General features: G+C 40.6%; 1 protein-coding gene across 6 annotated transcripts in view; it reads right to left on the reverse strand.

The window, feature by feature from the left end:
• The window catches only part of ST7L (suppression of tumorigenicity 7 like), a 119,099-nt gene that overhangs the window by 40,698 nt on the left and 54,972 nt on the right, over positions 1-23,429 (reverse strand). For 3 of the 6 annotated variants that reach the window (XM_059137712.1, XM_059137713.1, XM_059137714.1), the window contains one exon: positions 6,799-19,462. In XM_059137712.1, coding sequence (XP_058993695.1) covers positions 19,284-19,462 — 179 coding nt within the window. In that variant the 3' untranslated portion in view covers positions 6,799-19,283. Of the gene's footprint in view, positions 1-6,798; positions 19,463-23,429 lie in introns of those variants that run through there. The other 3 variants (XM_059137710.1, XM_059137711.1, XM_059137709.1) reach the window with 2 other exon arrangements.

The following is a 23,429-nucleotide window of genomic DNA, read 5'->3' on the forward strand; positions in this document are numbered from 1 at the left end:
TTGGGCAATTTTTAGGAGAAGATCCTGGTCTTTGAAGCTGGGAATGGAAGCCAGTGGCTACAGAGGGCAGGAGAGCTAGGGCTTAGGGCCAAATGGTAAACAGCTTAGAAAGCAGCCTTTCTCAATTTACTCAACAAAATTTTTTTAGTGACTCTCCAAGTCCTCGTGATTATTATTTTTCACTCCATCTTTGGCTCAAATAGGGGAGTTCCTTCTATGCTACTACTCGCTGCTTAACTAAGCTTGCAGTAGTGGAGTCTCCAGAAATGGTAGTAAGTTAGAAGCTAGGACATGGAGTCCCAAAAACCGTGATGTCCTATTTTTATGTGACTTGGACAATGGCTACCTCTTGCCTGGTGACACTCTAAAAGACCAGAATTGCATAGAAATTTGCAGTTATGACAGACCTGGGTTGAAATCACAGCTGTGCCATTTACTGTTTTTGATATTTTGAACAAGATATTCAAATTCTCCAAGGCTTTATCATCTCATCTGTAGAGTGAGGTTACAAACCTATCTCAGATATTGAGTTTAAAGTATACCCCCAATTTCAGCCATCGGACACTCTCACCAAAGTCCCTAACTGGTCTAGCCCATCATGGCGTCTCTTGGAACCCTCCATTTAGAACTGTAAAGTATTGGCAGCAGGCTAAAGATTAAGGGGCCTACACAAGGAATTCTGAATATAGGCGCCCCCCTACCCCGCCTTTCCAAGTTCCTCTCTAACATCCCTTGGGGTCCTCACATGTCTGTGAGCAGCTTCACTCTGCACAGGCAGCAGAAGGATGGGGGAGCCAGAGCTCTGGGCCATCGGGGCAGATTTATTTGGATGATAGGACTAATATTTGTGTAACCTGCTGAGACCTGTGTGGGAGAGTTTAGGGTGGTTTTTCTTTTGGTGAGGGGTTTGCTCCGGTTTCACATCCATTAACACAAAACATGAGCTAGTCAGGGCCCTTGTGGTCTGCGGTGAGGGGATTCCTGTGGAGAAATGGGACTGAGTGAGTCAGGCCAGGGGAATGTCTTCCTTGCTGACTGGAGTCAACTGGATAACTGATGAGCCAATGGTGGGATTAGGGAGGGGGAACGGGAGGGGAAGAGAAGAGCTTCTGACATCTTGAGCTGGGATTAGGAGGAGGAAAGCCTTGGGGTAGTGGGAAGGTAAGGGGGTCGTAGACGGTCTGGATCAAGAATAGAGCTGCAGGAATTTACACAAGGGTACTGTCTTTGGGTACAGCCTCAGGTCCCAGTCTACTCGTGCTCTCATAAGAATGCCCGCGTGACTGCATAAATGTCCTAGTTCTTCCTGGGACTTCAACCCAAGTTCACTCTGCCTGTGCTCTGTTACCTATTCCTTTTCTGTTCTTACCGTGGAAGGAATGGAGCCTCTTCAGGCATCTCATGGTGCTCTGTGCTTCCCCCCTGGACTCCAAATTGAAATTCATAAAGATCCAAGTTTTACAGTTTCCTATAAATGGTTAAGAGAAGAGCAAGCTGGCAAGAGAGTGACACGTATGAACAGTGGGGTGGATAGTGAGGGAAAAGAGGTCCACGTGAGCCCCACTAGAGAAGCTATTCCAAGAAGGAATGATGGCTAAACCATTAATTTTTCCTCTTATTTCTTAGCTTGCCTCTGCATTCCAATTTGCTTTGGACAACTAGCATCTATTCTGCAATAAACAAACTAATTTATTTGGAATGAACAGCAAAAGAACTGCATTTGGTGCGGTCAGGGCTCCATTTAGTTCTACTGCCACCCACTCACTGCCTCTAACCCCCCCTCCCACCCCCCATTTAGTCAGTAGACATCTGTCTCTCTGGCAGCGGTCCCTTTGCTCCTCTCCTCTCTGATACTCCGTGTCGGTCCTCATTTCTTCTAACTTATAATATTTAGTAGAATGCATTGCAGAAAGTGCCATCTGAATACAAAGTTAACTTCAAACACATGACCTCTATCCTTTAAAGGTCTTAGACTCTCTTAGAGAAGGCACGTGGCTGTGGACCTTGGCTGCACGGCCTGTGGACAGTTTCCCTTGCGTGCAAGTCAGAATGCCAGCCTGAACCTAATCCTGCACCAAGAGCCAACCTCTGTGATTCCTAGCCTCAAATAATAGTGCTAACCCATATGCTTTCTTAGAATGATGCTGGAAAAATGAAACCAGGGACTTTGGATTATTTTTTAAAAATTAAACACTGCCTGGCCCTGAATGTCTGTTTGCAAAAAGTCTTGTAGGTCTGACTCATGACCATTTACGGCCTCGTTTCTCTTCTTCCCTATTGCAGAGAGTAATTTCTTCTTTTTCTCACCTCCCTTAGCAAGAACACCAGCCACTAAGTCTTCTGCCAAATTCTCGGACTCACTCAGGACATTGGTTTCTACACAGCTTAATATAAGAGAGATAATCAGGTTTTTTTTTTTTTTTTTTTTTTCCCCTTAGCCTTTCTGAGGTTTTTAAACGCCCTCAGTGGTCACAGGGTAGAAGCCCAAGGGAGGACGCCAGGGAGAGAATGTTTCTCATCCCTGGGAGGCCGTCAGCCTAGCTCCTGCAGCCAAATTACAGCACCAGAGAATAATGTGATGCATTCCTGGGCAGGTCCGTGGGACCCTGGGCGCCTGGGCCTTGTGGAGAGAGGTGCCAGACACAGAACTCTCCGTAAGCAATCCTGCAGAGCTGCCCCCTGGGTGCAGAAATGAAATACGGGAGAGCTTCACATTACACGGAGACCTGTAGCTCACACCTGGTTATTGATGGCCTTGGTGGAGGCCTCTGCCCCCACCCTCCACTTGGGAACTGCCTGCTACTACGGGGGTTGGGCACCTTTGAAGTAATGTTGGAAAACAAGAAAGAGATGCTTCCTTTCCACTTTTTGTTCCTCCTGTGAGCCTGCACACAACAGTGAGGAAATGCACACATGTGAGATGCGTGTCTGTGGACACACACTTCTCCCATGTCACAACAGAGTTCTAGTCCACCTCCCTCTCCCCCAAAACAGAACTAGCAACTAGATTTCAATCAAATCCTTCAAAAGTCATACCAACATCAGGGATTCAGCCATCACCAAAGGAACGTTGAAGTGTTCCATTATTAATATGCAAGCAGCTGTGTGGTTTGGGGACCGGTATTCCCCTGAGGGGTAGCAGGGAGAGGATTCAGAAAGAGCAGGGAGAGGAGAGGTCAATGGGAGACTACTGCCAGCCACCCAAGCAGAATGGTTAAGACTGGGGGACTTCTCGTGACTGGTTCACACTGGAGATAGAGCAATTCATGCCCTGTGTGCCAAGGATAATGGGGCAGCCTCTTAGGACAGCACAAGGTAGAACTGCCAAGCCTGCTGCCCAAGACCTGTTCTGTTTTGTTTTTAAGATTTTATTCATTCGACAAAGAGAGACAGAGAGAGAGAGGGAACACAAGCAGGACAAGTGGAAGAGAGAGAAGCAGGCTTCCTGCCGAGCAGGGAGCCCAAAGCGGGGCTCGATTCCAGGACCCTGGGATCGTGACCTGAGCTGAAGGCAGACACTTAACAACTGAGCCACCCAGGCACTCCAAGACCTGTTATTTTTAACTTTTATTCAGTTAGAAAACAGGATAGCTTTGGGTTTCAGAGATAATGTCCACAAGAGAGAAGTCCTGGAGGGGAGCAAGCAGTGACTTTACCAGGGTAAATATATTACAGCTGCTGCACTGAACTGAGCTTTCCTAGAAGCTGTTAGTCTCTTCGGGTGACTGGCGGATTTCAGGCAATAGTCAGTGGAGTGTCAATAATATGCCTGTCCCTGACCCCAAAGGTCAAAGGGATAGAAGAGAGGGAGACTTTTTTTTTTTTTTTTTTTTTTTTTTAAAGGACAAAGAGTTATTTTTTTTTTTTTTTTAAGATTTTATTTATTTATTTGACAGAGAGAAATCACAAGTAGATGGAGAGGCAGGCAGAGAGAGAGAGAGGAGGAAGCAGGCTCCCCGCCGAGCAGAGAGCCCGATGCGGGACTCGATCCCAGGATCCTGAGATCATGACCCGAGCCGAAGGCAGCGGCTTAACCCACTGAGCCACCCAGGCGCCCCGAGAGGGAGACTTTTTAAGTACATTCTTCCACTTCCCATTCATGGCTTAAATTATCCCTGAGCATCTTTGTGGCCCTTCCTCATTTAAGACATTTTAGTCATCCTGGAGTTGAAAAAGCAAGGGAATCATTGTCCCCCTGACCCCCTAACTCTGAACTACTGTTTGCTCACTTCCATTCTGCATATGAGGCTTTAGATGGAGCAGCTAGACACAGTTCTCTTTCTCTGACCAAAAAGAGCTGAAATCTGGTGACTTGACTTCGCCACCACCAGCCCCTGCAAGCAGGCCTGACCAAACAGAAAGGCTAAACTGAGTGAAGAAAAAGGGAAGACCAGGCAATCCTCAGCTGTCCTACTGACAACTTTCAGGGTAGGGATACCTGGATTATTCTTTAGGATGTGATGCTCATGAGAAGCATTTTCAGGTACAAAATGGTTCAACATATACATAATTTTCACACTGATCCTGTGAGGCAGGAGACATTCTCACTGCATGAGAAAGGCTCAGTGATTTGTCTGAGGTCATTTGATACTGAGTGGCACAGACAGAACTCAAATACATATGAGGCTTCTCACTTCAAACTGTGTGCTCTCCTCAAGGACTAAGAATACCTCAGGCTGGAAGGGCCAAAATCCCAGCCCCTTCAGAACAGAAACTGATACAAAATATACTAGGAGAGTACAGGTGAGCAGAATTTAATAGAAGAACAGCCTAGCCCTTCTTTCACCACATCAACGAATCCCATCATTTCCACCACCACAAAATGATCATTACACTAAGTAGTCTGCATTTAATCAACTCTGGCTCCTAGCACTTTCTATTTCTTTTTTTCTTTTTCAGATTAACATTTGTTTTCATTTTATCCATTTCTTTTAAAGTGATGCTAAGCATGCAGAGTATAAGTAGTCCTGAGAAGCCATGAGAGGAAACTGTTAAGGCTTTGGGTCTCTAAAGTATGTATTAGAATTTCCTTTGAGATTTCACTCTTTTTTTTAAATGTTGTCAACTCCTGGGCTAGGGAAGTATGAACAGGGAATGAGAGTGCTAAAAACCCGCCCTATCCCAGGTCAGATGCCTACTGAAGGCCTGGTAAAAGGCCTTGGGATCTCTACCTGAGACAAGTAATTTATCTACACCAAGGCAAGGAGAATATACCTTGCAGAGAATTCCCTACAAGATGAGGCAGACAACAGATTTTTACTTGATCAAAAACTTTTACTGCTCTCAACCCCACGTCCCACCCTCATTAAAAATCTGGACTTCTGTTTAGGTCCAAGACAGTGAGACAAAGCAGCTCCAAGAGAGGATGTGTGCAAGAGGAGCCCTTCCCTGTTCAACCCTGGAATGCATTCCTTCAGCATAAGCCTGCACATACCCTACCTATCCCACTCCTGCACCCCAACTGTGAAGGCTAAAGGGAAAACTGCAGGAACACAATGTTCATCCATCACAGACCTGGGCCCCCACTTGAGCTAGGGGAAGGACACCTCATGAAAACAGTCTACCTTTAGTCAGGATCTGTCCCAGAGCAAACCTTACTTTTTGGTCCATCCATCTTGGCTCTCACTGCTCTCCCTGCTCCCCACCCCCACTGCCTCCGCATGTGGGCTCAGAAGTCATCATCTAAAGAATTCCACTGCTCACCTCCTGCATAGCAGCACAGCCCCATGAGGCCGCACACCAGATGGAGGGGATAAAAGTACGAGGTCATGGCTTCTAGCAAGAGGCTTTTTCTGAAACTAACCCCGACTCCTGGAAAAGAGGCAGAGCAGGAGAGTGTCGGGTGAGCTGCTGACAACAGCAGCTTCATGGGTCTTGTGTGAAAAGGAAGGAAAAAGCCTTCATTAAAAATTTCCCTGCTCCCATCTCCAGACCTATTTCGGATCCCCCATCTACTCCTTGAAGGCATCTGAGTAGAATGCAGAGATTGCCAAGCCAAAGGGTTAAATCCTTCCCATTTGTCGGGGCCTATTCAGCCGGCTGCCACACACAGGCTGAGGCGGAGGCCAAGCCCTGAACACGTGCCCTATTCCTCCAGGCAGTCAGCTATGATGTAAAGGGAAAAGGTGTGGAAGGCTGACTAGAACACTGGGGAAATTGAGAAGGCCATCGGCAGGCCTCCAAAAGACAAGAGATGCAGGAAAATCATCACTCCTCTGGTCATTATGGTTGTTGGGTGACAAGGTACACAGGCAATAATCACAAAGGAGAAACAGTTGGAGGAATGGACTGAGAAGCAGATGTCTCCCAACATGGCAATGGGGGCCGGCGGGGGGGGGGGGGTGCAGAGGTGATGAATCAGCCTTTCTACAGGGGTGACTTCTGAGTTGGGAGTTTTAAAAGATAAGGGATGGACTAGTGGAGGGGAGTCAGAGAAGGCATTCTACAGTGAAGGAACTGGTATGTGCTGAAACGTAGAAGCAAGAATGTGCAAGCAATATATAAGGAATTTCAACCGGTACATATTATATACACTAGGGACGACCGAGAAATGAGAACGCTGAGATAAGGGCTGAACTAATGTGAGCTAGCTGCATGTGCCTCAACTGTCACATGGTGTGGAGCCCCCGCAGGGCCGGGCAGCATCTTGATCTGTGTCCATCAACTCCAGGGCACCAATGGGAAAGCACAGGGATGAGCCCGTTTGTTACATATACAGGGACGAAAAGAGAGCTACACTGTAAATAACAAATGCTAAGTGTTAACTACAACTCACTAGCATTTGAGGTTCTAGACTAGTAAGAGATGTGAAATATTTTATCCAGAATTGTGATGCACTAATGCAGGCTTACAGGCCCAGAGCCTGGCATAAATCAAGCCAAACTCTTGAGAAATTACAAGGTGAAAAAGGAACAATTTAAAATTAAAACTATGTGGTTATTTCCCTCACTCCCCACCTTAGAATTTGACAGGCTGTGATGTCCTGTTTGACATACGGGACTTCTGTGGCAAGCAGAAGTCATGTCTGAGGCCACAGTGAATGGCAGGAGAGTGATGAAAGAGCTTTAGGGACCACAAAACCAGTTCACTGATAAGGGTGAATGAAGATACGTCTCGTGCACTACAAGCTGCTAGACAGAGCAGCTGCCAAAAACAAGAGACAAATTTCCAACTCCTAACTTCTGGTTAGGTCTCTGGCTTCTTGCATCTGTGAAGGTAAAAACAGAGCTATTTACCAGGTTCCTGTTCTACTTCCTTACTGAGCTTTCCTAATTTTTGAGGACAAAAATCACAAGGATAACCAGGCCTTCCACAGCACTCTCCTTGTGCTTCTTTCAGAAACAGAGTAAGTTGACACCTGCACAACACAGGTTTGAAGTGCATGGGTCCACTTCTATACAGATCTGTTTTATGAACACATTGCAGGGCTGTAGATGTATTTGTTTCTCTTCCTGATGACGTTCTTAATAACATTTTCTTAATTATAAGAACTCAGTATATAATACATATAACATATAATACATAGTATATGTGTTAACTGTTTATGTTGAGGAGGGTTCTGGTCAACATTAAGTTTTTGGGGAGTCAAAAGTCCTAAGTGAAGGGATGCCTGGGTGGCTCACTGGGTTAAAGACTCTACCTTCGGCTCAGGTCATGATCCCAGGGTCTTGGGATCAAGCCCCACATGGGCTCTCTGCTCCATGATGAGCCTGCTCCCTCCACCCCCACCCGACCTCCCTCTCTTCCTACTTGTGATCTTTGCCTGTCAAATAAATAAATAAATAATCTTTAAAAAGACAAAGTCTTAAGTAGATTGACCGTACAGGAGGTCAGTGCCCATAACGCCTATGTCATTCATGGCTCAACTATATTACAAGACACACACACACACAGACACACACACACATAACACTGAATAAGCCAAAAGGTGAACAGTATCCCAAGTGTTTGCTTTACTTAACTGGCACAGTCTGGTGCTAGGAAGCAGCCACTTACACAGTGACAGCATTTGGTTGGTATCATCTTAGTTTTTTCCTCCTTCCCTGGCAGTTTATAAAAGGTGATTTCTGAAACCTTTCACAATAGAAAAGCTCAAGGGTTTACATTCAACTGTGACACCACTATGAATTCATTAAGAAGCATGTTTCAGGTTGCACTATAATTTCCCTATGTAACATAAACCCATGGAATCTGACATAAGCTGATTGCTCATGCTGGTTATTTTATTTACATTTCTGAATGGAAGGGATTTCGATACTCTTAAAATATCTAACTGACTTATTATTTTTCATCTATTCTCCCAGAGCAGCTAGTATAATACAGACATCAAGACAAAAGCCTCTACTTTTATGACTGGTTAAGCGACCAAAGAAAAGTTATTGCTCAAAAGCAATTAAAAAAAACAATTTAATATGGAACTTGAGGCCAAACAAGAGATATGATTAGTCTCAATGACACCTGAAAGCTAAGAGTTTAAAAAAAAAAAAAAAAAAGGTTAAGTAACTGTGTTCATTATCTTTGTCCAAATCCCATAGGAGTAGGTAGTAGCCAGGGGTTCAGAGGGCCTAGAGTTGATTTTTGACTTAACTCTTTCTCTAGAGACCTAATATTGGCAGACATGGTCTAGTCTACATGGAAACATAGGTGAATGGATGAGAGTGGGCTCCTTACAACCCAGAAATATGAAATATGCCTCTTTACCAGCATGTTACAAATCAGACTTCTGAGTTGGAAGATGCTATCATGCATCTAAGTCACTATTTGGAGATACATATTCTGTTAACCCACCCAAAGAATAATAATTTCTATTTATACCAGCAGATATAGCAAGCTTGGATGGATTGCTAGAGAACTAACAATCAGCAGTAAATTCCAAAGCCTCATCCGTAGTCTTCCGTCTCCAAGTCATTGTTCAAATTGTCCTACTTCCTTTCTTCTGCTGCCACACTGAGTCAAATCAGTATACTCTTTGGGCGCACTCTTCTACTCTATATACTTCCATCACATTACCATATTTATTGATGACATGCCTAATTAGTATAAGCTCCCTAAGGACAGACATGTCATGTGTCTATTTTGAAATATGTATTCCAAGGTCATATCCCCAATGACCAGTTAGCACATACACTTAAGTCAGCCAATAAAGATCGGAAATATTTTGTAGTTACTCAGAAAATCTTGGTGGTTCCCCCTATAAAAAGGTAGAACTGTGCAGGATGTAGAATCGATCATCAAAATTCAGCTTCACAGAGAAGGAAAAGGTCCCTATTTCAGTGCCTATCCCAATATCCTTTTATTATTTTAAAAAAATTAACATATGTTCCGATTTTCAGAATCAGTGACTGACTGGAGGATGCAGCTTTGACATTAACAGTAGGCTCTGGGAAATTCTGTAGTGGCTCTTTCCTATCTTGCTCACATGACCTAACTCTCACTATCCCATTCTGCTTCACCACGATATTGCACTGTTTCATTTTCCAAACCAGAATGGCCCTTACCTCTTATCAATCTGTCATTAATAGGGATGAGAGGACACGAAAGAGGGTGATGAAAATGTAAAACCACGAGAGGATTTTGTCTCATGGCAGCTGATACGTGAATCTGAGGTGAGACATCTCTTAAGTTCTGATTTGTGGAACACTTCATTTTTTAACAAAATTTAAACTATTCAGGAAAAATAATGAATACCACTGTTTATAAAAATATGCACTTGGTCAGTTAGGTGTTAAGATGAAGTCCTACATACCTCATGTTTGGAAGAGAATAGAGGCTCCTCTTTCTATCTTCCTTGTGTGACCGAAAGGGCTCCTAACTAAACAGAGTCTTCTGAAAGGGAAAGTCCTCTCTGAGTCTAGAATGATTTTTTAGGTCACTACATCCTAGGTGAGGCATGTGAAAATAATTCCTCAGTCACTTCCAGTCAAATGAATAAACATGCAAGGGTATGCCAATCTACTGCTGGAGCAGTAGCTTCGGTTCAAACCCCCTCCTGCTAGACTATGAGTTACCTGTGAACACACACTGTACCTCATTCTCCATGAAGGTGCCCAACACGTATCTGCTCACCGCATGGAGAAAGGAACAGATCCATCCGTAGTAACATCTTAACATAATGAAGGTGAATGCTGAAAATGTGGAGTACATTACAGAATAATCATTACCACACTGTGGCAAGCTATAGAACGAGAGTTCACGTAGTTTTAAATGCGGAGGCTCTTTAAAAACTACACTTTGAAAACAAACTAAGATAAGCCCTATTGGAGTCCTTCCAGTCAATCAGCCAATACCGAAAGAAGAAATCTTTTCAGGGTCTCCTGGCCTCTAAGCTACATGTTCTTTAGTGCAGCTGTTGTTGCGGTTGTTGTTTATGGTGGTCTGAACAAGAGCTAAAATACATCCAGAGCAAATTAATAAGAAAAGTCTACACAGCTAGGGCTTAGCTGAATTAGAATCCCCAGGCTTCCAGTAAGGGCTAAATCCAAAGGGATCAGAGTCAAGTAAATAAGAAATCCAGCTGAATTTTATCAGAGGGCAAAGTTTCAACTCTGAGTACCCCAGCAACCAAGGATGAATTATGCATAAGATTAGTAAAGTGCCTTCATCCACACCCCAGCCAGGGAACATTCTTCTATCTCACTGTGACTGCAGGAAACACAGCAATGTGTTTGCCTGCCAAGAATGGTTGCAGCTATACTCTAGATAGGAGTCTAACAAACACTAAAGGATTAAAATTTAATTGTAAAGCTGCCGCTACCTGGGAGTCAAAGCTTGAACTCTGGCTTCACAAAGAAAGTGGGACTCCCGTATCTTGAATAGATGAAAACAAGAGCTGGCACGTTCCTAGCAAAGGGTGTGAGAATATGCTCCTTTCTGAATTCTTCCCCAAACTGCTTCTCTTGCTTTATTTCCTACTGGTAATTCTCAACTGCTCAGTAAGAACAGAGCCCTTTACTACACTTTGAAGAATATATACATTTCATTTTCAGAACACTTGAAATTATAGGATGAGATGAGAGGGTGATTATGTGGTCTGAATATCAGTTAACTGAATATGAGTTCTCTTAATTTTGTCGAGCAGCATCTGAAACCCAAGTAATTTATTTTCTCGAAGCTGGCTGTTAGAGATGGACATAAGGCAATCTTAATGTCATCAGAGAGATAAGACAGATAATTTTATTTTTTCCTCAAATTCAGAAAGAATACTAAAAATAGCTAATCTTGTATTGAGGCCTCATCAACATTAAGAAACATACCTACGTTTCCTACTTACTAATACAACTACTAGAAGTACACCTGCTACCTAAAATTCCCATGTTAACCAGAAAATACACGCAAGTTATATTTTAGACCAAAAGTTTATTCTGTTCAGTTAAACTTCCCCAGATAATCCTTCACAAACTTACCCTCTGATTTTGAAAGAAGAATGATATTGAAACATGGGGTATACATTTGTAATTTAAATTAAGTTTCTTTTTTTTTACCATTTCAGACTGTTGATTAAATTCCCTCTGAATCATTACAAACCTACTGTTTGTGCCTACTGTTTTAGTATTACTGTACATTCAGAGAGTTAGATAGGCTAAAGTTTTTTATATTGTTGTCTAAGTATGTGATGGAATGACCAGTGTTCTTCATTCCTAAGAGGCTTACTAGCAAGAAAAGGAATGAAATTAAAGCGAACCAATTTGAAAGACAAAAAAATAAATGGGCATTCTTTATTTTAAAGCATCAGAGTTCATCAAATAGGCTTATGCTGTAAAGAAGGAAGAGTTCTCCAGGTAGTTGTTCTACTGATGTTTTTGTTTTGCTGTAAGCATTTCTGCAACCTAAATGTCTTTTCTATTTTTTGAAAATCTGTATTGGCCTTTTCATTCAAAACTCTTCTCCAAATTCATCTCCTGTAGGAAGACTTCCCTAGCAAAACCACTGTACTATCACCACTCCATCATTCTATATCCCTTCAGCATTACTATTTTATTTAAAATGTATTCTTTTGTACTTGTTCTGCTCTAAGTTGTAAACTGACATATTATTGAAACCAAAAATATATATCATGACTAAAGAACGATCTATTGTGTGATTTCAAGCAAGTCACTTAACTTGAATGACTCAAAATTCCCCATTTAAAACATTGGAAAACCACAATCTGTCCTCTAATGGCTCAGGTAAAAAAAAAATGAGAGTCTAAGTATATACTCTTAAGAACAATGATAATAACTAACTGAAATCTAAATTACTCCTGGTTTAGAATCATAATATATTAAGTAGTCATACAAATTTAGTTCTCTTAAACATTAGAAATTTGATTGATGGGAGAAGGAGCAAAGCTTGAAAAGAAAAAAAGAAAGAAGCCAGTAGGGGCACCTGGGTGGTTCAGTGGGTTGGGCCTCTGCCTTCGGCTCTGGTTGTGACCTCGGGATCCTGGGATTGGGCTCTGCCTCAGGCTCTCTGCTTGGCTAGGAGCCTGCTTCCCCCTCTCTCTCTGCCTGCCTCTCTACCTACTTGTGATCTCTCTGTCAAATAAATAAATTTTAAAAAATAAATAAATAAAAAATAACTAAAGAAAGAAGCCAAGCAAAACTATTCCTCAAGATTATTTTATTCTGTATACCATTATTCTATCCATTTAGAGGACTGTGCTGGGTCTGCAAAAAACAAAGATGTTTTCTAAAAGAAAAATCAGGAGTTTCCTGATGTGAATTCTAGTATCACTTGTGTAATGGGTTTGGAATAAGCAATCTACATCAATATCTAAGCACCAGTCTTCTGAAAACAGCAAGGCAGTCCGTTTACCCCAAGTGCTAATGATTAAGCAATCAGTATATCAGTAGCAATTAGTGACAGGATGTCCTCAACTTTGACACTGGGATGTTGCTTTGGGGGGAAAGGATGGTTAAATATACTGCCAAATAAATTCAGGGAAAGCTTTTGTGAACTTCCCAGTTGACAGGCACATGTTAATAGGGAAAGAATATGTTTTCCACAAACTTCACGACTGAAGGAAACCCTGGGGAAGGGGTATAAACATTCATTAAAAAGTACATTGTCTTGGGGTGCCTGGGTGGCTCAGTGGGTTAAGCCTCTGCCTTCAGCTCTGGTCATGATCCCAGGGTGCTGGGATCGAGCCCCACATCGGGCTCTCTGCTCAGCGGGGAGCCCGCTTCCTCCTCTCTCTCTGGCTGCCTCTCTGCCTACTTGTGATCTCTCTAATAAATAAATAAAATCTTTGAAAAAAAAAAGTACATTGTCTTGACTTTTATTCTTTTTTCCTCCTCTTTGAAAAGAAAAGTTTAGTATTTAGAAAAAATGGATAAAGAAATATAACAGCAAGATCACAAACTTCAGTCTGGTTCTTTTTAAAGAACAATCAGAATGAAGCATGATAAATACCCCTAATAGAAGTAGAGAACATTTCTCTTGCTAGAAATATCCCAATTAATTAAGAAAATCAAAACGGGAATATGCTAGACTGCCCAAATAAAGACTGAATTCAGTGGCACTAGCAAGAGAACAAAAATGTAAACATACAAAATGTTTTGACCTGTCATTCAGTGGGCTCCTTTTGTTATCAGTATAATCTCTGGGAAATGCTTCAGATATATTGCTGTGGAAATAGTATGGTTACAGAAAAATATTTTGTGGGACTATAAGCTTGGTTGCAATTCAAAATGTTTTAAGAACTATGTCAGTTCTTAGGAACTAAAGAAGTCTCACAGGTTTGAAGAGTAATCCATTTTCAAACAAAGTGAAGAAACTTGTTTTACTTGGTTGAATTTCTGAATGTGGCCCTAAGTACTTAATAAAGAAGGATACAACTTTCAAAGGTTTTTAGTATGAATGAAATCAGATGGAGAATATAAAAAATCACTTCCTCCTATGAACAGATTTCATGTCATGGTTATAACAATGGAAAATTAGGAACCTTTAGAAATAATATATTTTTCCACTGGTATATATCAATATAAAGTTATAATTATCTATCAACTCCCCTAGGTATTAAGACGGTCTTTACCCTGGGGGGGGAGGGGGAAATGATGAGAACAGTGCACAAACCTCGAAAGTTTTGATCACTATTCAGTAAAATATACTTGGCATTTATTTCTGCTTATTATTTTTTAAAATGTAATTTGGGGAGAAAAATGTTAATTATTTTTGGGAAGGGGCTGAAGAAATCCCAGTGGAACATTCCGTAGAAAGGTCTTTTGTTAGCATAACATCTGACCTTCTATATCTTTGGAAATCATACAACTTGGCTAATGTAGTCCTTAAAGAATTAATCAAGCAGATTGTTAGGCCCTAGTTACACTGAAGCCAGCCAATTATGAGTTGCTCAGAAATTCATCACTGGCATGTCCAACCACATTTTCCCACATAAAGATTAGTAAAAATATGTGGAAACAGGGCCCATTCCCACCTCAGCACAGCTATAGTATGTGTTCAGTGAAACAGATTTCAACAAAGTTTTGCTTTAGTGAAACAAACTATTTATTTGGGAATCTTTCTGATCCCTATCTTTGCCCGCTAACACCTATTTCTGCCAGGTTGCAAAGGCTAGCTATTCTATTTCATTAAAACCCAACTAGGGGTTTTTATATGCAAACACACTTCCGAATTCAAAGTACTAAAATCACATGCCACAAGCCTGAATTCATCAGTAAGTCAGTAAAACCTCCAAAGACCATCTATAGTCTTCACTGCTGTGATAACGCCCTCCCAAGACTTAGTAAGAAGAAAGCTTTTCTTGCAGGAGAGAAATGAAAGGGGCCAGGCTAGATGAAGATTGGTTCTCTAAGGAGAGGGCAGTGCTGCTCTTAAAAAAAGAAGCTCCTTTCAGATAAGCAGAATCAGATTCCAGTTCATTTGGTTTGCTGGCTACCCTTACTTTGAACTCTCATATTTAACCCAGCAGGCTTCAAAGCAGGTGAGAAAATGACCTACTACTTAAAAGCACTTTTTCCTTTTTCAGGAATTCTGGCCTTGGAGAGTATCAGCTCTGATATCAGCACATTCCACATCTCCAGGGATTTATGAATTTTTTTATTTTTTATTTTTTTTTTATTGCTCTATGTCGAATGTCAGACTTGGTTTTCATCTCAGCCAGGAGAAAAATCAAGAAAGAAAACCCTAACTTGCTGAAACTGAAGTCTTATTCCACACAGCTTCATACATGCAAAAGACAGGGCACTAAAACCACTAACCATTCTAATTACTCTTCCATTTATCTCAATCTGAGGCACAGTGAGGATTATAAAAGACCATTAATCCCTAGTGCCTTGTTTCACAAAAAAGCAATTTTTGTAACAAACGTATTTTCACAAATTCAAATTAAATTTAGTCTATCATATGAGCTAATATAAAAATATATCAGATGAGGAAGAGACCATGGTAACAATGGAAAAAATTTAGGCAATTCTCTTAAATTGCTTTGCCTGACAAAATAGATTAATTTCCATTTTGGCTATCAAATATCTGACCTAATTGAAAATCCTAACATAGGCAGTTTGCAATTTGTCGATATTTGATGTTCTACAAGGCAGTTTGCCAGTACCTACAACCTGAAACATTTCTCCACTTTTGGTGGTACAAATACACATAATGTACGGGCAGTACTGTTTAAATGACACCTAGTCACCATTTATGCTGCAATTTCTATGGGAAAATACATTTTGAGTTTACTAGCAGGACATAACTCCTCCCAACCGTGAGGGGGTTAGGATTTCTCATCACAGCTGCACTTTGGTGATAATGATGACAATGATGGGTGGCGACAAGAGTAACACTTCCCTAGTTTCTACTGTGGCCAGACATGGTTCTAAACACCTGTCATATTTCAAACTCATCTAACCCTCACAAGTGTCTATGAGGGGGAGAAATGGTTAAGTAACTTACCTGAAGTTGCACAGCCAGTAAGTGTCAGGGCTGGAACTCAAAGGAAAGCAGTCTGGCTCCAGAGCCTATGCTCACTGCTATCCCATAAAGCTGTGCCTCTTTACCTGGAAGAGGTGGCACTCTCCAAACCGCATAAATTCCTCCTGTTGCAGGGAGAGGACAGCAGGGCTTCTCAAGTTTTAAAAGTGCATATACGATCACCTGCGGGTCTTGCTAAAATGCAGATTCAGGGGACGCCTGGGTGGCTCAGTTGGTTAAGCGGCTGCCTTTGGCTCGGGTCATGATCCCAGGGTCCTGGGATCGAGTCCCACGTCGGGCTCCTTGCTCGGCGGGGAGCCTGCTTCTCCCTCTGCCTCTGCCTGCCACTCTGTCTGCCTGTGCTCACTCTCTCCCCGCCCCCAATAAATAAATAAAATCTTTAAAAATAAATAAATAAATAAATAAAATGCAGATTCAGGAAGTTGCTAGTGGCACCAGAGGTTCTGCTTTCTAACAAGTTTCTGGGTGATGGTGAAGCTCCTACTGCATAGGCCATTAAGTAAATAGGGAAAGAAGCAGAATTTGAACCTCTGGCTCCCTCCTAGCTGGCTGGTAGGCATTTTTACATTGTGTTTATAAGCTGAGGATTGCCTGCATGTAACCATTTTTCATAAATTCTTCAGTGGAACCTGCCCTTGGTACTGCTGCATGGCAAATATTGGTGTGCAGGTATCCTGAGTAAATAGTTTGCTTTTAGGAACTAAAAATGTACATGTAAAGGCCACTGGATAAAATGTGGCTATAAAAGTTTGCTGTGAGGCACATTTTTAACTATATGCGACCAACTATACAAATATCTAAGGATGGTAAATAAATGCCTGTTTATTGCTCATTACCTAGAACTACAGTAAATTAATAACTTTTGGTCTAAAAAAGAAGATTTCAGTTTAAAATGTATAATTATTCATTCTCAGACCCTGCTAGAGGAGTGCTAAGGAGCTTGTGCTATGTAATCTTAAGGACTCTTTTGGAGCATCAGCCATGTCTCAGATAAAGACAGATACTACATACTAACATTGGTGGCTACAGCGGATGGTGAATCCGCTCTGCACTAATTTTAACCAGTATCTCATGGAAGTACATGACTAACATATGCTACATATCAATTCTAGATTCTAAATCTCTCCCTTACTCTATTTTCCCTCCTTTCCAATGCCCTGAGAGAACTCCAAGGACCATCCCTCCCACCGCTTGCCTGTGATCTCAAATACACAGCTGCAGATATTTTTCCAGTTCTTAAATGGATGGGATTCCCTTTCTAGTCAATTTTTTTCCATGCCAGAGTACACAGTAAGGTCATCTCAGTTTGAGATGCACTCACTCCCCAGCCAGCACCACTGTGAACAACAGTTACCGTACGATCACTACACTTCACTTTTACACCAAAAGGAAACAGTCAGTTTCCAACCCAAATATCTATACTCCCTGAACAATAGTGGAAAGTCACTCTCCTTGAAGACTGACCCAGAATCAAGTGCAGTCTCAGACTGCTAGGCCTACTGCCAGTGGCAACTTAACACATTATACAGCTGACCTTCAGGGAAAAAGGGAAACCAGTGCTTTTACTCCTAGTGCCAGAAGAAAACCAACTAATCTTTAAGGCACCAAATAAACTGTTCTTAAGGTAGCAAAAAAGATTGTGAGGAAACAGGGAGTTAGAACAGATGCATATAGAGAAAAATATAGAAATTACATTGCTGATTAAGGGCTAGTGTTTCTATAGTTCTCAGTGCTTTTTGATTTGGGACTAAAATGAATTAGCATTTTCCTTCTGTGTTTGAAAATGTGAAGATGTATAAGAAAGACCCATTTTTATCCAAATGGCCAAAAGACATATGAAAGTGTTCAACATCACTTGGCAACAGGGAAATACAAATCAAAACCACAGTGAGATACCACTTCACACCACTCAGAATGGCAAAAATTAACCATCAGGAAACGACATGTGTTGGTGAGGATGTGAGAAAGGGGAACCCTCCTACACTGTTGGTGGGAATGCAAGCTGGTACTCTGGAAAACAGTATGGAAGTTCCTTAAAATGTTGAAAATACAGCTACCCTACCTACGACCCAGCAATTGCACTACTGGGTATTTACCCTAAAGATACAAACATAGTGATCTGAAGGGGCATATGCACCCCAGTGTTTATAGCATCAGTATCCACAAGAGCCAAGCTATGGAAAGAGCCCAGATGTCCATTAACAGATGAATAGATAAAGAGGATGCGGTATATACATACAATGGAATATTATGCAGCCATCAAAAATGAAATCTTGCCATTTGCAACAACATGGATAGAACTAGAGAGTATTATGCTAAGCAAAATAAGTCAATCAGAGAAAGACAATTATCATATGAACCCACTGATATGAGGAATTTGAGAAACAAGACAGAGGATCATAGGGGAAGGGAGGGAGAAATGAAATAAGATGAAACCAGAGAAGGAGACAAACCATTAGAGACTCTTAATCTCAGGAAACAAACTGAGGGTTCCTGGAGGATAGGGGCATGGGAGGGATGGGGAGGCTGCGTGATAGTCCTTGGGGAAGGTATGTACTATGGTGAGTGCTGTGAACTGTGTAAGAGTGATGATTCACAAACCTGTACCCCTGAAACAAATAATACATTATATGTTAATTTTTTTAAAAAAGACCTATTTTTAAAGGCTTATCAACTTAAAGGGACTTCTCTTTGGTAATTTTACTTTGAGCCAGTGACATTAATTACTAAGTTTGTATAGAAGAGTAAATAGTCGTGGGATAGTCTCTCTAATATCAGTCTTCACGTACCATCTGAACTCGGCTCAGGAAACGGGGAAGTAGTTCAAATTAAAGGAAAAAATAAGAATAAAGGTCTATCCATGGTTCTACATCCAAGGTTGGGGAAGGCCAATTAAGAATACACAGATTACAACAGTGAGAAGCTTTGAGTAAAGAAGCATATTCTGTACCCAGGCGAATGCTCCATCTGTCCATCTTACCTACTTACTCTCCATCAGCAGACTTTATCATTAATAATTTCATTTAAATGGAAAAATTGAAATAGGAAATTGTTTCCCAAATAGGGTTTTTTTTTGCCAAAAAGAAAGCATTGAAAAGAACTGGGTTATTCCTTAGCTAGGAACAGCGCTATATTTACCACCAAAAGTGATCTACAAAGACCAACTTTATCATGTTGTACCACTGTATTCTTTAAACTTTTACGCAACAAAAATATAGCCCAACTCACCAAAAACTTATATTTGACACATTTATGGAGCTACTTGACAAATCAATTCCTGTAATTTATGGTAACAAACATCTTCCCCTGATCAGCTGGTTTAGCACAAACAGATCAGAGATGGTTTCTTATGTGTTTTACAAATACTCTACACAAGTCCTTGAGATCATACTTACAGCTTTAGCAAAAACACTCATGATTTCAGGAAACTGGTGTGTGAGAAGAGCTATCATTGCTGTAGAAGAACACAGTCCTGCTGTGAAATGGATGAAAAAAGGAAGCTCCTTCTTGGGGTAAACAGAAACATGATGAAAGGCTGTAAGGGAGAAAAGGCAGAAATGGATTTTATTGGAGAATAAATATAGTATAGGCCAGTTTTGGTATTTTCAAACAACATTTGAAACTGAAAAGGATAAAATTTTCAAGTCTCAGTGACAAAGAGAAAATCCTGAAACTGAAAAGGAAAATAATTGTTTTAAAGAAAGAACAAGGCATCTCTGGCTAAGTAAGGTAGAAGAAAGTTATCCATTATTTATTCCAGCAGCAATGATGTATCTACAGAGCCGGATGACTGTGCCAGCAATGGGAATAGGATGGCATCGTGGGAAAGAACACTAATTGTAAAGTCATGCTGAGGTAGTTTGAAAAAGAGCTTTGTCACTTATTAGCTGTGTGATCATGAATAAGCTGCTAAACCCTCTCATAGTTGCTATGGAGTTGTTATGATGAACACTCTAAGTCCCTAAATGTGAGTTGTCATAATTCTCTTTGGGAGTTTGAGAGACAGAAGTGTGGTTGCAGATTTCCCAGAGCCATAATTTTACCCAGTTATTAATAAATGTTCTATGTGTGGCATTTCATAGAGCACCATAAAAACTGAACCAGAACACCAAAGCCCTAGGATTCTGAGCATAAATGAAGTCCCTTGTCTTACCTTATCACATTCCCACATTAACTCAGGTATTATTTTTCTAAGGACTGGATATTTCATTACTAATAGTATTCAAGTACTTATATCTTACTTGAAATTTGATTGAATATACCTAATACCAATGCTGAGATGAGCCTATTACCATGCTTGGCACACAGTAGGTGCTCAATAAATATCTGTTAAACTGAGAACTATTCTGGGACTTCATTAGTCCAGGAAGTTGACTGCTTAGGGCTGGACACAAACCCAGGAATTCCTGATGTAATATCCTGCATAAGTAAGGGATGACTAATTCAATGCTGAATCAAGGTCAGCTATAAATTTCACTTTTTTTTTTCAACATAATGATTCACAGAGAAGATTACACCTAAGTTTCCTTTGGTAGCCATATTTGTTATGTCTTATACTATGCTTAAAAGTATAAGCCAAAAACTGAACTCATTAAAAATCCAGAAAATTTCCACAGGCTTGAGTCACATTTAAAGTAAAAGCACACCAAATCTGAATTTTTTTTTTTTAAAGTTATAAACATTAGAAGCCGTGGACAACATTGTATTTTCAGGACCCAGAAAACCAGCAGTCCCTTCTGCCCTGTCCCTCAAACATAAGAGGTCAACTTCTTCCAGCAAACCAGGGAAATAAGCTATGGTACTTGCAAAGACAGGGAACACTTATGTATACCAATGCTTACTAAAATTCCTATCACGTAAGAGACAGCAACACTGATAATTAATTAAACTGTATAGCATTTTATGATTTACAAAGTGCTTTAATTTATAGTAGTTTTATTTTTTCAACAGCCTTAAAAGATAGACAGTATTATTTCCACTTTATAAGGTAGAAAACAATATAGCTTTAGTAAGATAAATTCCTAAAATACAAGCCTTTTATATTATAGGAGACACCTAATTTTTTCTTTTTGGATTGCTTTCTTTCTTTCTTTCTTTCTTTTTTTTTTTTTAAGATTCCATTTATTTATCTGATACAGAGAGAGATCACAAGTAGGCAGAGAGGTAGGCAGAGATGGGGGGAAGCAGGCTCCCCGTGGAGCAGAGAGCCCGATGCGGGGCTCGATCCCAGGACCCTGAGATCACAACCCAAGCCGAAGGCAGAGGCTTAAACCACTGAGCCACCCAGGTGCCCCTTGGACTGCTTTCTGTAGATCTGTTTGTCAGTCAATGTTTGGCCAATACATCAGTATAATGGATGACTAGTACAGAAACACTCTCTTGGACGTAAAGTTCAAATTTCATCACTGGCTTGTAGAGAAAAATTTATCAGGAGGCATAAAAGACAACTAAATAGCTATGTGAACTAAGGGAATAGTTCAAGTCTGAACTTATGAGGTTCATAAGCAAATTCCAGAATGCTGTAAGTCATATCAAGGTTGAAAGAGAATTGAAAACAAAAAAACATTAAAGACTCCTGGGTATTAGAACTCCACATTATTAAAAATGTGTGCATTCTACCATAGTCCAAGACAGACAAATGCTCTCAGAACAAATAATATAATCAAACAAAACCGCCAGCATATCCCTCCTCTTCTACCTCCTGGATTTGCAAATGTGTAAGTACCCTAGAAATAATAAAGCCCTGCTAAAAAAAGCAAACTCTCCATTCTTGTAGCCTGTGACTCTGGCAGTACATAATAATTACCCTGATTTTATTCATATTACTATGTAAAATTGGCCTTATATCAGAAAACTTTTGTAATGATTTGGGGGAGGCATTTTATTAGGCTAAACATATTAACCTAATATAATACACTCATGCATATTGATGTTCCATAATTCCAAAGACTGATTTCTTTGCTTAAATATCCTTGTTTCTATGAATGGAAAAACAACAAGAACAACTACTACCAGCACCACTATAGGAAAGAAAACAAAATTTCTTTCACTAATGACCTTCTAATTGCCAGAGTCAATGGATTCTTCGTAGTAATCACCTTCCTTGATATCAGATACTCCTCCACACTTGGACATTTTTCCCTCCCTTTAGTTCCTAGCCTATCTAGTTCTGGTTCTTGTCCTGTCTCTCTGACCACTCCTTCACTGAATCTTCCCAACACCTTATCAGCCACCCATTCCTTCAACATTTTTGTGCCCTCATGGTTCCACTCTGAGTTTACTTCTCACCTACACAGTCTCCTTTAGTGATTTCATCCATGCCCAGAAAATGAGGATTCCCAAGTTGGTTTGGTGATGTGAAGCAATGCAGAGAGAAAGAGAGAGTAGAGCCCCCAGGAGTCCTGTTTACACAACCTGACTCTGTCCCTAGGCCACAGCTAACTGCACCAGGAATACACACCTGGATAAATCCATGCTCTCTCTCTCTTCCAGAAGTTTTAGAAGCCGGACTGAGATCTTATTCATGGTGTATTATTTGCTTGAACTGATGATATATAAAGTAGAGCCATGTAAGGGCATCAAGTTTGGTACATGAGTGTCCAAGAAGGGAAAGCCGAATGACAAAGATAGAAAAATGAAGCAGACACACTGAGAGTAGCAGAAACGAGAGCTCATACAGAGAGGAGATGGAGTTGGGAAAGGAGAAAAAGAGAAGTATGAACAGGAGAGACAGAAAAAGGCAGCCAGATATAGAGATATACAGATAACTGACTCCTGGAAATCCTGATAGTCTTCTAGTTTCTGGTTCTAGTGCCTTCTGAGGTCTGACTAGAATTGCTGCCTTTGGATTCTTTGAGATAATCCAGTCATCTCCTATCAAATTTCTTTGAAGTTTAAAACAGCTATTACCCAAAGAATACCTACAACATTTACTATTTATATAATGTACATGTATTTATATATATATATATATCTTATAAATATATCTTAGGCCCACATATTATTTAGAGATATAAAAAATAAAAAATGTGTGTATATATAAGTACTAAATAGATTATATAATAAAATATTTAAGAATGCGTTCATACACATACGCACACACACACACATATCTGGTATATATGCAACATACTCAAAGCCTGAATTTATTTACTTCCCCCCACTCCTGTTCCCAAACTCACTCCTCCTGCTGTATAATGGATTTCCCATTCTTCAAGTCAATCAAGTCAGATTTGGGAATCATCCCTGGCCTTAGAGAGATAGGCACTCCCCATCCCCATTCCAACTTCCTTATAATCTATTTCATATATGCAGCACTTAACACATGGTTTATCAGTTTTTCTATTAACTCGTGAGCAGTTCAGGAGTTTGGAGTAGGATAAGGAGGAAAAGGTACTAAAATTTAATATTTTTGCTGGGTACTAGCAATATATTTGGCTCATTTATGACATTAAGGAGGGCACTTGATGTAATGAGCAGTAGTATTATATACAACTGATGAA

Source organism: Mustela lutreola, chromosome 10 (genome assembly GCF_030435805.1).
Source record: "Mustela lutreola isolate mMusLut2 chromosome 10, mMusLut2.pri, whole genome shotgun sequence".
NCBI classification, from domain to species: Eukaryota; Metazoa; Chordata; class Mammalia; order Carnivora; family Mustelidae; genus Mustela; species Mustela lutreola.